The sequence below is a fragment of the Rhipicephalus microplus genome, chromosome 4 (assembly GCF_043290135.1).
Source record: "Rhipicephalus microplus isolate Deutch F79 chromosome 4, USDA_Rmic, whole genome shotgun sequence".
NCBI classification, from domain to species: Eukaryota; Metazoa; Arthropoda; class Arachnida; order Ixodida; family Ixodidae; genus Rhipicephalus; species Rhipicephalus microplus.
The window spans coordinates 45,250,824-45,265,187 of record NC_134703.1 but is presented as its reverse complement, the minus strand read 5'-3'; the positions used below and the strand labels follow the sequence as shown (position 1 = coordinate 45,265,187).

At 46.0% G+C, this 14,364-nt stretch overlaps 2 protein-coding genes across 3 annotated transcripts in view; both read right to left on the bottom strand.

Annotated features, from left to right (window-relative positions):
* Positions 1-1,518: 1,518 nt before the first annotated feature.
* Positions 1,519-5,288, bottom strand: LOC142813897 (uncharacterized). The gene is made up of 3 exons (XM_075891858.1): positions 2,642-5,288; positions 1,967-2,245; positions 1,519-1,906 (listed from the first exon to the last, which is right to left on the bottom strand). Exons 1-3 carry the CDS (start codon positions 2,709-2,711, stop codon positions 1,653-1,655), a joined length of 603 nt encoding a protein of 200 aa, XP_075747973.1. The 5' UTR covers positions 2,712-5,288; the 3' UTR covers positions 1,519-1,652.
* Positions 5,289-6,784: 1,496 nt separating this feature from the next.
* Positions 6,785-14,364, bottom strand: part of Cog8 (conserved oligomeric Golgi complex subunit 8) — a 38,181-nt gene continuing 30,601 nt past the window's right edge. The window contains exons 12-14 of one of the 2 annotated variants that reach the window (XM_075892682.1): positions 12,226-12,394; positions 9,380-9,579; positions 7,111-7,240 (exon numbers count right to left, since the gene is read on the bottom strand). In XM_075892682.1, the coding sequence (XP_075748797.1) occupies positions 9,391-9,579; positions 12,226-12,394 (358 nt within the window). In that variant the 3' untranslated portion in view covers positions 7,111-7,240; positions 9,380-9,390. Of the gene's footprint in view, positions 7,241-9,379; positions 9,580-12,225; positions 12,395-14,364 lie in introns of both variants that reach the window. The other variant, XM_037422853.2, reaches the window with a different exon arrangement.

Here is a 14,364-nt window from a genome sequence, read left to right as displayed (position 1 = left end):
GAGCACACATTTCCAAATGTTATTGAGAAGCGCCCAGCCAGCGAACGGTCAACAATGAGGCGCGAGCAGACAGGACAGAGGGGTGCAGGGAGGAGAGAGAGCGAACGACCAAGCACTGCACCTATCCTCTTCTACACTCTCTCACATCAATTGCTCCGGTCAACGCCGACTAAATTTCAAGGCCGAAAGGCTGCCGCAGTGACGTCAGAGTTTGGGGGCCCAGTTGCCCAAATGAGCATGCTCAGTAAGACTTTTTTTTCTACATATTTTATTTGGCCCAATCAAGCCGCAGCAGCTGCGAGAGCGGGAGCGTTGGTTCTCCTAAAACGTGAACGAAACGCAGGCTTTCCGCCGCGTTCGCAGCGTAACTGGGCCCCCACCCTCTGACGTCACTGCGGCAGCCTTTCGGCCTTGAGTCGGCGTTGCTCCGGTTGCAAGGGGCGAGGATAAGCTCGCAGCTGTTGCTGTGGGAGATGGAGTGAGAGCGGAGAGGTAACACCTACCAGTGCGCGGACGTCGCCGGATGCCTGACATAGCCCGACTAAGAAATCCATTCGCATTTAAAATTGCTCAAGATGAAAAGGCGCACGTGTCTCACTTTCTTTCCCCGTGCCATTCCTTCCAGCGTAGCTTCCAGCGCTTTCGTAGGGACGAGAGGAGAGAGAAAACAATTGTAGCGTGAGACAAATCTTTGTAACTCTGCTCATAATGGATGAATTTGAAAAGTTCTTGCGGCAGTCAATTCATGGGGCTATTGGCTCCTTTAGTGAATTTATGCCATGGATACACTAAAAAATTATCGCGGGCCAAAATGTCAAACTTCAGGAGCATCATGCTTATCGGTTACGAGGGAAAAAGTCGCGGCTTGATTGCAGACGCTTGATTACAGTTGACTTGATATCAAGTTTTTAAGACCAAGCACAAAGGTTGGCGACACAGAGGGATATGTCTAGTGTTACCTAACACCAAAAACATTTATATAGTTCTAACAGTCACTCTATCTAAAAGTGTATTTCTAAAATAACTATCTTACGAAACACCCAACTGGTGACAAACGTACTTGTACAACATTGCCGCCCTCTGGAGCAGGTTCTGTCCCGTAGGGGGCACGTCAATGGTACGCACTATGCGCGCGATCCTCTCGTTGGCGGCGCCGAAGGTTTCCTCCTGGACGCCAAACAATTGGCGACGCCGCCAGCCGTCGCACACAAAGCGCGTGAAGCTGTGGCACGGGTCCACCGACGAGTTGATCGAGGAAATGAGCCGCGCAGCGTACTCGCGGCATGCGTGGGTTGTGCACGTGGATGGTTGGCTCGGGTCACTGCTGTCCAGGAGCGACGACAGCAAGAAGAAGAGCACGGTCAGAGACACCAGCAAGCACAGCACGGCGACCACGGTGTAACAGATCATGGTCGTAGGTTTCTGTCGATGTAGGCAGGAGAAAAGGGTAGACGAAGAAGATTCGCTGCGACGTTTAGATCCGGAAAGGGCTAGGTGCGTCAGAAAATTAGTGGGAGTAGATTTTGGTGATATAACCTGGACAGTGGCATAGCCAGGAATTTGCGTACGAAAAGCAAGAGTGGTAGGGTGGAGGTCGTTTCATACTGTAGCCTGTGTGACTACGGTACAAGCTACAAGCCAACACCGTAAAATCACCTCATAAATATGTGAAAACAGAGATATGTGTCCCTACGATGACCCAAATATGCGCGCCGGAAAGTAAGTGTTGGGGGCAGCTTAGCAAGCAATGAAAGACTTAACAAGTGCGAACGCACCATGACTCCACTCGAAGAGCGACTGCCTATGGATGTCCGGCGCGCCGACGACGGAGTGTTGAGGGCCGCCGCCGCTGCGGCAACGACAGCAGGTGGCAAAGACGTGCGGGGGAAGCTCTCAGTGCCAGAACCTGCGTACGAGAACGATGCTTTGTGCATGGCCCCACATGTGCTCGGCGTACCAATGTTACCCGCGGTGCTGCTATAGTGGGTGTGGGACTCCATGTGGCTGCCTCGACCCGATAAGTCCAGCAAGGACGGCATGGACCGAGAATGCTGCGGCTGTGGAGGCTGTTTATAAGCGGCCACTCGTCGGACACTTCGTGGATTTATTTCGTCCGATGCTCGCCTGGAGATACCGATAGAGTGCTGCGGCTCATTGGGTGCTTTGCGCCTACCGTCCTTTTCTGCCTGGTCGACCACGTGTCGGATGCCATGTCTGGGTGGATCGTCGACTGGAGCAGTAGAGTCTGTCGAAAAAAAAAGAATTTCTTTCCTAGGTGCCTGTATATATAACGCGACATTTCCAAGATAGCTTTTCTTACGCACGAACGGTACGGCATAACGCTTACCTCCCGGTCTACGTATGTTTGGGCAACAAAATGTGGCGGGTGAAGAAACTCCTTGGTGGTTTCAAAGAGGCTACAGGAAAGACCCAGTCTATACCAATGTGCTAAGCACCCTGTAAAAACGTTCTAATGTATCCATAAGAATATAACGAGGTGTACCGTATTAGCGCAACGTGACAAATAAAAAAAATCTGTTTCAAACATTCAGCTCTCCCCGTTATTTCGTAATTTGTGGACAATGACTTCAACAGAGTACCACCTATAGCCTATATTTCTGCAATCGACGAGGTTAAGTACCTGCTGCTTGAGGCAGTTCTTGGCCGGCTTCTGGGCCTTGCGAATTATCTGGCTTGACGGGAGACGCCATAATGAAGGACTGCTCTAGCGATGCGGTCGAAGAGTTTGCCAAGCAGCAACCTTGACGCTGTTCGCGACCGCAGCGTACGTCAGCTGTGGCTGGACGTTTCCGGGCAGGACCTGCGGAATTTTCAGAGTAGATTCGAACACACGACCTAGTGCACAGGAAGATAGGCCGCGTAACTCGAATACCTCGAACGTCTCGCTTCCCTCAGTCGGGTGCAGCCGTCTCAACGCTGTGAGTGGATGACGAGCCTGGTAAGCAAACAAGAATGCCTGGATTTAGCTGTGTGCACGCTGGACGTGTCTTCTCGCAGGACGAAGTGCCCCGCGGCGAATCCGACGGTGTCCTCGTTCGCTGCGCGAGGCTTTTCTTCTTCGTGTAGCTCGCGGCACGTGCTTGCGCAAGACGATTTGGTGATGTCGATCACACTAAAGACGACGTGGTTTTTTGGAGGAAGCTGAGCCGTAGGACACGAATTGCGACCGTGACCTTCGCGAATAGCTTCGGCCATCTCCATTACCAACAAAGTGGTACACAGCACTACCGTTAATTTTTTACAGCGAAAGCTGTTATGAGAAAACTACTCTGGTCACGCGCCACCGTTGTTGTCCACCGCCACCGCCGGTGTCCGCAACCGCCACACGAAATTAAAAAAAGTAACTTAGTGCCAACGACACAGTGGGGATCGAGCCCGGGTCCGCTGGATGCCAGTTCAGTATTCTACTACTGAGTCACACCGATGCCTGGGACATGTTGGCAGACTTTCCTTATACAGGCCTGATGTCGGGAGAGCAATCACTTTAATACAACTTATGAAGCGTTTTAAAACAGCGAAAGAGTAACCTGTCATCGCACAGTGCGAATAGCACAACGAGTGGGCCGTCCAATGCTCTAGCTCATTACAAAAGCTTGTTGGTTGGTTGGTTCCTGAAAAACTTGGCGCAACACACCTAAAGGGATAGGCCATAAATAGGGCGATGCCTTGCTCTTTAAACTAATTCACTTTTGAAGGGAAGTGTTGAGTTCATTAGGTATTACAGGTAATAATTTAAAGTTGTAGGATTTCAAAACATAGAAAAAACCTTTGAAAAGAATGACATAATACACACACAAAAAAATAGAAAAAAAAGACATCTACGAACAAAACAACTGAATTTAGCTACGTTTAGCATTTCTTCAGACTCGTAAAAAAATTGTAACAGCGGTAAAAACGCTCATGTGGCTAAAACCAAACGCGATAGTGCCAAATGAGAGAATCACCGGAAGGGACAAGTTTAAGTCAAACTTTCGTAGTGGTTCTTCTAGTAGTCTTTTCCTTTGAACTTTAAATCTTCGGTGTGACAAAAAGAAGTTCTCCAAAGATTCACTCTCATTATAGTGAAGGCATAAAAGCGACTTTGCCAGACCCGACCTGTGAAGGTAAAAGTTCCATGAAGGGACTCGACAACGTAGCCTTGTAATCATTATTTCCTATTTTCTTGATGAACACCACTTGTTCTTCCAAGAGAACTTTAGCTGTGGATAGTCTGATAAAAACAAAGAACATTGTTTGAAACTATTGGCCGTTGTACATTTTTCAAAGCGTGCTGCTGTGGTATATTCAGATGTAGGCAAAATAGGTAGAACAGCACCATCAAAGGAAGATACAGCTAGTGCATCTGCCTGCTCATTGAGAGCTAAACCTCTATGGCCTGGTACCCAAACTAGTCGAACGAGTCGCACATGTCTAAGAATGAGCGAGTAGAATGTCTCTAAGGTACGCGAAAATGTTGGTGCGCTTAAGGCAGCGCTGACAGAGAGACAGTCTGTTAGAACCACCGCTGATAAACCGTGCGGGAATTTACGCAATGCTAGAACTATTGCCAGTAGCTCAGCTTGGCAAATAGGGGTAAAGTCGGGTAATAGAATTGAGAAAGCCCAATCTAGAGATGATACGATTCCGACGCCTGCCTTCTCTTCGTAAACGGAAGCGTCAGTCGCTATCACAATGGATGTTTCTAGATTGGCCAAATGATCTTCCAAAATGTCATTTATACAGTGATATGGTAAATTGTTTGTATCCTTGGAGTATACATCACTCTAATTGCATCTACAGAGCTGATTACATGTATTTACCAATGGCTAACTCTTAAGGGGTCCAAAAGTTTCTGGGTAAAAATAACTTGAGAGCACCGTAATTTGGACAATTGGTGGTTGAAAATGAGGCCTGCTGGTTGATGAACACTTACTGTGACCTCCTCTGAGGTGATTCATAGATTTTTGGGAATGTTCGTACTGTTGGAAAATGAAATATTTTGATAAGAGAAGGCAGGCTGGACTCTTAATATAAGATATCGTTCGCCACATATTTAGGTACCACTAGGCATAAGCGTAACAATTCACGTTGTAGCAGAATCAGTGGTCGAACATTATAAGCAGGAGCGCCCGAAAACAACAGCCGAATTCTAATATCGGTCGAATATACATGCAATATATCATGACGAGCACGTCTCTACGCAAACTGGCACGATAATTACTACGCCTGCGCAGCATCCCTACAGCACGTGCTCCTTTAGCAGCCATGTTTTTTATGTGGGGACTCCAGTTAAGTGTCTCGGTGTACGTTACCCCCAAGTATCTGTGGTATGACTTCTTGTCGGTACATTAGTGAAATTCGCACTGGGGCATTTTGTGCAAAAACTATGATTGTGCTTTTGTTCACCTACTAACTGTGGCGCATACCCACTTCAGGCATAATTCCTCATCGTCGTCAGTCACTGCATGAACAATTGGTACAAAATTCCTGGCAAGTGTTTAGCGGATACTACACTTCTCAGAATATTCAAGAAAAATGACGAAGACTAGCATAGTAAATGTCGGCCTTCTAAAAAAAAATAATAATAATGCCGTAATCGGTACCAAGCAAATGTGCTTTCAGTAGTCACCCAATGAGTGTTTAAAAAAGGCTCCGACAGGCCGCTTCTCTGGCTTTCGCTGCGACTGCGCTGCGCCTTACGCGCAGGCCTGGCGTTTTTTTATTTCGTTATACATTTTATAGCTTCTATTTTCTCTTCGTTTTGTGTGCTTATTCAATATTATGCGCAATAATATTGTCCTGCCCCATAATAAAGGTTTTATATTCCATTCCACTTCCCTCGAGCAATGAGAGGCCGTGTCGGACAGCTCCGATCCAGTCATCCAGGCAAAGGTCGTGAAGTGGTCCACACATGGTACTTTTTTTTTCATTTATCGAACTCAATAAAATCATGAGCACCTTATTACTAGAGACCATATGTCGGCAAGTTCACTCACAAGTCGACTCATTCGGACTCACTCAGACTCAGATTGAGCCATGAGACCGAGTTGGTCCGGGCGAGTGACATCTTGGCGGGTTCGAGTTTGAGCGAGTCTGCTTGACAAGAATTTTTCGTGAGTGTGGAAATTCGTACCACTAGTTTTCACTGCCAAGTTGTCGAAATGAATCAAGTAGCCTGCCTATCAACTCTTCTGCAATTCATTACTCTATCTAATTTCTTTAATAACTGGAATAATTTACACCTCTAATCACCTTAAGGTATCAGGAAAAATAGTCATAAAAGTGGCAAGCAAAATTTTAAATTTCCCTTGCTTCTGAGGTTTTTAGGAGGCATTTCTTGAAACGCAGTGTCAGGCTGGCCAGACTAGGAGCACTTTTCTAGCTTTCAGGTGCATCGCTTTCACTATCAATAAAACCTTAATGCTCCACGTCGAATTTGCTTTTAGCTTTACTGCAGCACAGCAATGCAACACGGCATAGCATTTTTTTTTCCCGAAAAGTAAGTACTGTGCAGCAAAGCGTGCAGCCTGGGCCAGTGTCTCACATATCGACCTGCCAGTAAACCGAAGTATCCTGCGACTCTCTTCAGATTCGATGTATTGATGCTCAACTGTATCTGACCGAATGCAGGCACTGACGAATTCCTTTACGTCCCCCATCAATCAGAAGTTGCTGCATAAAGCCCCCCTTCGCTATTAACAGCACGTCGTTCTTTCGCTCCATTCCCAGTCAAAGCCTTATTGAACACCTTCTGCAAAAGTCACAGAAAGATCGAGAACAGTACTTAAGTAAACAAACTTTTTATTTACAAGACACAACATCTGTATCCATTTATTTACACAGACCTTCAGTGATTCCCGAGACCATTGTCTGTTGCTGCGTCATCCACGGGTGGGTCAGCAACGGCGCTGATCTCTGTGCTGACGGAATCATCTGCAACCGCAGGAGGCTCAACGGTGCTCTGAAGAAGAGGTGAAGACACTGGCTCATCCTTCGACTCATCCATTGGCTCATCCTTAACCTCGTCCCTTCCATCCTCCATTGATGCTGTTGCCTCGCTAGGGGTTTCTGTCGAGTGCTGTTGGTCCTCTTTTGTGACATCAGTCAATGTGATTTCATCAGTGACACTCAAATCATCTGTTTCTGAGCTCGCAGGAACAGTAAAGTCCTCTTCGAAATCTGAAACCAGGTGTTTCATAGGCTGCACGATGTCTTCGCAATGGAGGTGGCCCATGTTCTCCTGCAAATAAACAGAACAAGTGACGAAGTTTTCCTGCCTTATTGCACCCTTTAAAGATGGGAAAAAGAGAGTGTAAGAAGCTTGCTTAAAAAAGCACTAATTTTCGAAGCTTAATCCACTCTGTCGTAGAAAGCTCCCGTATACAGAGACAGCTCTGGGCAAGTGTGAAGACCGGGAATTTTGAATAAGATATTTCAATTTGATGTTAAAGTTGATTTTTGCGTGGCACACCTACTGATATTGCCACATTCCAAATTATGTTATCGCCTCATTTCACTGTCATTAATTCTCAATGCGAACCACGCCTGAGTGTTCGAGCAGCTTCGGGACTACTGTAGATTATTTTATTATGATTACACCCCCACTTCGCAAGAAGTACAGATTAGCAATAACGTTATAATATTCAATGTCAAGTGTATAAATGCCGACGTGCTTCATCGCTTGACAGTTGATCGACAGCCAATGCTCTGTTCGCCGCTATCAGTGCCAGTGGGCATCGCTGTAATCTGATCTTCAGTTCATGGCCACGAGTTCGGCCGAATAAACAGTTTCCCCTTGTAATTACAGTCTGCTTCCTTCGTCCATGTCACGACCCCGTGACAATATTGACACTGTCATGATGTCAGGTATCCATTCTGGAGACTTCACACACCAGCAGGTCTAGCTGTGATGACATAAGGTACCAAAACATCCCGAAATGGCCGCTTGTGTGTTACCAACTGAGCCATGAAGCAGAGCTGCCACGAAAAATCTCCCAATATTTCGTGCAAGCATGTGAAAAAAAAAAAGGTTGCAGGGTTTAGTAATGTTAGTATATAGAAGGAACGAAATACTTTCTAATAAAGAACATATTGTAATTAATTTTTCAAGGTGCACTCACACTTATCAGTAAATTTTTCAAGCTTTTTAGGGAATGGCCTTTTATTTGATGCAAAAACAACTGCTGAAAATTTTTTTCTCAGTTCCTCTTTAAAGTTATCAGGATAAGACACTGTATATGTTTGACCTTAGATGATTACTTTGTCAGGCAATCTTCACTTGAGCTTAGTAAGGCCAAAGGTTTTCAAATGCTTTACTGCTTCATGAGAACTTTACTCTAGTTTTTTGAAGTCGTGCATCAGATGCTCTTTGTTCAGCAGAAAATTACAAGTCACTTATCAGGATATGAAAATAAGCTACTTGTCTCACCATTAAACTTCAAACAAGACAAGACTGAATCAGTATGACCTTAAACCCTACAGCAAGAGTGCCTGCCCAACACTTGACAAATTGGCGATAAGCTAAAACAAACTGAGCCTGTTCAGTCGTACAGTTGAACTCGCACATATTGAACAAACGAAAAAAATCAGAATTAGTTCAATACACTGTATAACTACATGTAAAACTTTCTTGCAGAATTCGCTGCATTTTTAACCTGAATATCACCGTGCAAGTTCGATTCACGGCACTGCAAGGAAGGTGGGCTCATAGCATTATGGTGGGCTTCAACCTGTGATTAGTAACTGAGCACGCAGGCTATATGCAGGTGCATGTTATATGCAAGAAAATATGCTATCAATGTAAACAGGGCCTCAACACCCTTATACGAAGGTGTGCGTACTTGCTGGGTGCCGAAGGATACTACTGGTTTTGTTTTCAATATCGCAGCCGGTCAGCTTCTTATGATGCTGTATGCAGCTGCGGTGTTAAACTTCTTTTCTCTACCATCGAGTGCTGTGTTGACTGTTGCCAGCCTTGCAAGAAACAGCCCAAGTTCTTAAGCATAACTTGCAACTTGGGCTATTGGATTAGCAAAGGGAGCGGAGAAGCAAACTAACCCTGCATGACAGGCAAATGAATGTGACGAACAGGAATCATCGAAAAAAGCATGTGAACGCAAGCAGTAATTTACACTCGCTCTGCACGGCGCACTCCTAATCAAACTACACCATTCACTGACCCAAATGCATGCAGCAAACTTTCCTTTTCTGAGAAAAAGTCGATTTAATGAGAAAAAGCCAACTTCGGCCATTTTGCAGTGCCCAATATTCATTATGTCAGACTCCTTCGTACGCATTCTACCCTGACGACATCCGGACTTCACAGTGTACACTTTAGAAACTGCTGCACATGTGCATAGTGTTTATATGTTCGTCTTACCTCTTCCCCATTCATATGTTTCTATCGTGTAACACGCTAGGCAGGGAGCCCTTGTAGCGTAGCGCTAGTGGTGGCCAGCCGGCTGGAGAAAAAAGATGACGAGTGCTGGTGGCTCGTGGCGCGAGAAGCCTAGAATGTTCGTAGGCTTCCAGCTGGCTGGACGTCACGGCTGCTGCTCTACTTCGGCAACTCGCTTCCTCCTGTAAGTATCATCTGCTCATTTAACCTGCGACGACGGTACGTCTACGTCGGACACTATCACGTCGCTACAATTGGTGACCACGAACACACAGACAAGCGACTGGCACTGCACTACTGCCACCGAGCTCCGCGGCCATGTTCCAGTCAGCGCAAGCCTGGCAGCCCCAATTTGACACGCCACTCCCACCATTTCGGACCTCTCGCCTAGAGTCGTAGTTCGATGAGTTTGTGGCGACCTTGTATCACAATGGCATCTGGATCCAAGAGTTCATGTACGAGGTATAAGAATATCACCTTCCACATAACCTAAAACGCCGCCTCACATACTTCTCCTGAAGTACTCGCCCGTACGATGACCTGCGAGACGCCATGCTCAAGTTTACGGCAGAGAACTTGATACTTCTCCCAAAAGCGACACAACTGCACCTGGCTCACCATCATCCAGGACGCCTTCTGCACCACAGCCAGTTCAGATCGTTCCTCTGCCAACACTAATTGGCCAAACAGGTAACGTAGACCAACCTTCCATGCCAATCGACCCGTCGTTTCAGAGACCTGCAGCCCCGTAGTCCATGGCTGTTGCCTCCGGCATGCCGGATATGCCACCTCTCTCAATCACGGATTCGATGCTAGCCACTGCTCCGGGCACAGGCGGATTCACAGCAGAAACATATTCAGCTGCACTGTCTGCCCCAGGCGATTCGGTGACCTCAGCCTGGCCAGCTGACCTGCCTGCAGACTCTATGCCTGTCCCAACACGTGTGGAAGCCTAGGACTCCATGCCCACCATGGCGCCAGAGCCCATTGTCGCGCTGCATGCTATCAGTTTTCCCAACACACTGGTGCCAGCTGCTGAAACGCTCGTAGGCTCTCAGGTGGACCTCGAGTTTCCTACACCTCAAGGGGCAGCCAGGGTTTTCCAGACCAGCATGGGAGGATTTCCTCTCACCTTTCTGAGAAACCAGGCCACAAGCCTTGTCACCTATCCACAAAGCAGGTACCCTCCGGTGTCGCGGACAGCCGTTCCGTATTATGCCCACCTTCTTGTGAAGGCAGGATAGGCAGCATCACGTCTATGCGCAGTGCACGACCCATGGTCTGTCCAGAACATGCGTTGCGCTGTTCACAAACACACCATTGTGGTCACTCAAGCAGCTGCAACACACCATGCTTAATGCGGTGTCGACCTTGGGGTTTGAACCAATTTCACCGCCACATTCTTCAACAGTCTTCTCTGCCTTGGTCGCTGCTCCTAGTGACGCACAATCATCGTGGTCCTCACCCGCTGCGTGGTTCCCAGTGACGCCCACCAAAACTGTCAGACTCCTCTGTACGCATTCTAGCCTGACGACATTCGGACTTCGCAGTGGACACTTTAGGAACTACCGCACATGTGCATAGTGTTTACATGTTCGTGTTACCTCTTTCCATCCATATGTTTTTATCGCGTAACACGCTAGGCGGGGAGCCCTTGTAGGGTAGCACTAGTGGCAGCCCCTACAAGCCGGCTGGAGAAAAAAAATTACGAGTGTTGGTGGCTCATGGCGCGAGAAGCCTAGAATGTTCGTAGACTTCTAGCTGGCTTCCTCCTGTAAGTGTCGTCTGCTCATTTAACCTGCGACGATGGCACGTCTACGTCGGATGCTGTCACGTTGCTACTGTTATATCAAGTGTTTTGACTGTTTTCGTTCGATGTAGCACTAAACTTTCCTATGCACTGACATGAAAGTATTGCAATGTTCGAAAATAGTTTGATGTAAAGGATTATTCGATTTATCCGATGATATAATATCTGTGGTTTCATGTACCAAAACCAAGGTATGATTATAAGAGACGTCATAATGGAGGAGTTCGAAAATTTCAAACGTCCACTGTTCTTTACCGTGCACTCACATCGCACAGTACAAAGCCTTTAGCCTCCATCAAAATGCGACCATGGTGCCCAGGATCAAACCTGCAACCTTCGGCTCAGCATCCAAACACCATTATTGCTACACCATGGCAGTGGACAATCGATTTACCCAAGTTTGATATATAGTCGAGCTTGACTGTACAAGTGAACAAATCCAATGCACAGGCATAAAATTCAGGGAAATGAATGTACAGCAGAGTCTGATCTGATTTTGCAATGCCCTACATACTAAGCTCCTCTACTGTGGACATCTTTCGAGCCAGTAGAGGAAGCAAAGCTTAAACTTTAAGATGCCGCTTAACAAACTAAAAAAAGAACACTCCTTTGGTCAGAGAAAGAGAGCTAAGCACAGCTACTTTTAGTGATAAGAGATGAGTGCCTACTCGCATTATTTTTTTTTGTCATAAATGAAAGGTCATATCTATTAACAGCAACATGAAAATAAAGGCCGGTTTTGCCTTTAGCTGCGTCCCTAACGTCCATCAATTACACAAAGATCATTCTAACGGACATGACAGCCACGACTCAAGGTCTTTACAATATTCACATAACGAAAAAATCTGCTTTGATAGTTGCAATACATCCATGCTATCATACAATGAACAACAGAACATGGTCAAGTTGCGTGAGTGACAGTACTGTAAACTAAGCATTTGCGTGTTGATGTTTGAAAGGTCTAAAAGGCCTGGCACAAATGGTGAAACATTAAAGTGAATCAAAGGATGCAACTGACCAGTTTGGCAACATAGGTAGCTGGCACTCCTAATAACTTGCCAATTTCTGCGGCAGGGAACAGCAATGACAGACAGGTGTTTATAAATGGCACCAACTCGTTGGCAAAGGAACCACAGAAGCGAGACAGCGTCTCAGTCTCTTTCTCTGTCAGCGTGGGTTCTTCTGCCCTGAATTGAAAAAAAAAAAAAAAAAGATGTGGAACAAAATATAACAAAAAGAGGTTTACTGTTACTACAAAACTTCTTACATGTCATATTATAAAATGCAAAATGTGAAGCATGCTACTCAGTTGTGCAAATAGCTGCACCTTTTTGTACAAATTTTTTCAGAAAAGTTGCTGCATAGATCATGCTTAGCATACAAATAACATGTTTCATTTTTCTATTTGTATTCATCCAAGAAAGTTAAGCTGTTTGTCATAGTCTTCATCAAGGTATCATCAAAAGCAAAGCGGCGGCTCTCTTTCTTGTTCCGTTTTTATTTTATTGTATTTCATTATAGTCGTGCCCGCTTATAAAGAACCTGAGCGTGATGTGGCATCCGTTCACTATTTCGCAATGTCATAGTAAATTAAACGCAGCTTTAAAACAGTTGCATGTAAAAACGCAAAATTTTTTTGCAGAAAAGTTCGTAACGCACATGTTTTGAAGAGCAAAGGCGATAGGGTTGTCTCGAGCTCACCTAAAGCGGCAGCCCGTGCTCTTCGCCCTTGGCATATACAAGCTTTAAAGCAACACTAAAGGCAACTATGAAGTCGACGTTGATTGTTGAAATAGCGGTCCAGAAACCTCATAGTGTTACTTTTATGCCAAAGAAAGGCCTATTTTGAAATAAAATCACATTTTAGTGGTTCCAATCGGGTTAGTGCCCTTCAAATTACCCGCCTCAAGAGGTGGACCGACTGGACTGATTCAGGTCACTGTTGCCGCGCACAACGTTGCCCGGCTTTACTGCGTTAGTAGCAGCTGACCGAAAGCAGCGGGAGCCACAGCAGCAACAATGGCCATTGATCAATTTCCCGCTATTGGCTTTGAGATTGCAGATGTTTTTTGTTTCAACTGCGCCCCGCTAGATGGCACCACCTGTCCCGTGTAACCACGCGGAAATTGAATTTTTGAACCACTCACGCCATTCCCCATAGTAACGTCTGGGTGTTCTTTTTTCGATGAATCAAGCAGAAACAAACAAGCAGCATTTTATTGCATCTCTTGATGTACGGAACATTCTTCATTTAGTGCAGTTAGATCTATTACTAGTGATTAATTGTAGGCAGTTCTTCTGAAGTCATCAGGATCTTTTTGGAAATTTTCTACTGTGGCACTTGTGCTCTAGTGCATTTATTTTAATTTTTTGGTAAGTAGGGCACTGTTGTTGATAATATTGTAGTTTTAGATGTTGCATTACATCGAGCTTTCATTCTGACGTAAACTGTTATTTGACTTTAGTGTCCCTTTAATGTAGCCACTTGCTACAGGCACGCTTGTGGGCACTGGTTCCAAAGCTTTGTCGTCGTCATCATCTGATTCCTCCAAATCACTCTTGACGCACACTTTATTCACAATGCCCTCATTTGCGCACGGTTCCAAGTGTTGGCATCATCATGTGTTGGTTCAAGTGTTGGCCTTAATTAAATCATCCCAGAAAATGCCTCGCTTTCTGATATCGGAGTCGACAACGCCCTGCCCCAAGTCGCCGCCGGAGTGCTCCTGTTTGGAAACTTCAGGCTCGGCATCGAGTCCGATGTCGATAAAGTTGGCCTTGCAGAAACAGTTTCGCACACATGTAGCTGTTACTTCTGCTCACAAAGCCTTCACCATTTCCACACATGAACACAAGGCCATCCGAAAGGCAAGTTGGCTGCCGGGCGGTCAACAGCTATGAGCAAGTGCTACACAACGTGGCATCCGAACCTTAAACGCACAAACTACACCCAAGCCAATGAGCTGCACTTTCGATGTTGTGTTTTAGTGGCAGGAAAACGTGTGGAAGGCCTCCTGTCCACCATCCTGACCACACACCTACACCAACAGCGAGCAAGACATACAAGCTAGGACACGTGACACTGCTATGGGCCTGTTTCTAGTCAAAAAAGGAAACTTCTGAATTCGAGCTAGCATGACTGGCATTGCAGAGTGAT

Excerpts from the sequence above, each read along its gene's own strand:
- LOC142813897 (XM_075891858.1), bottom strand. The coding sequence starts at position 2,711 with ATGGCGTCTCCCGTCAAGCCAGATAATTCGCAAGGCCCAGAAGCCGGC. Across the intron at positions 2,246-2,641 it reads AGAACTGCCTCAAGCAGCAG|ACTCTACTGCTCCAGTCGAC; the intron begins GTACTTAACCTC and ends TTTTTTCGACAG. Across the intron at positions 1,907-1,966 it reads CCACTATAGCAGCACCGCGG|GTTCTGGCACTGAGAGCTTC; the intron begins GTAACATTGGTA and ends TCTCGTACGCAG.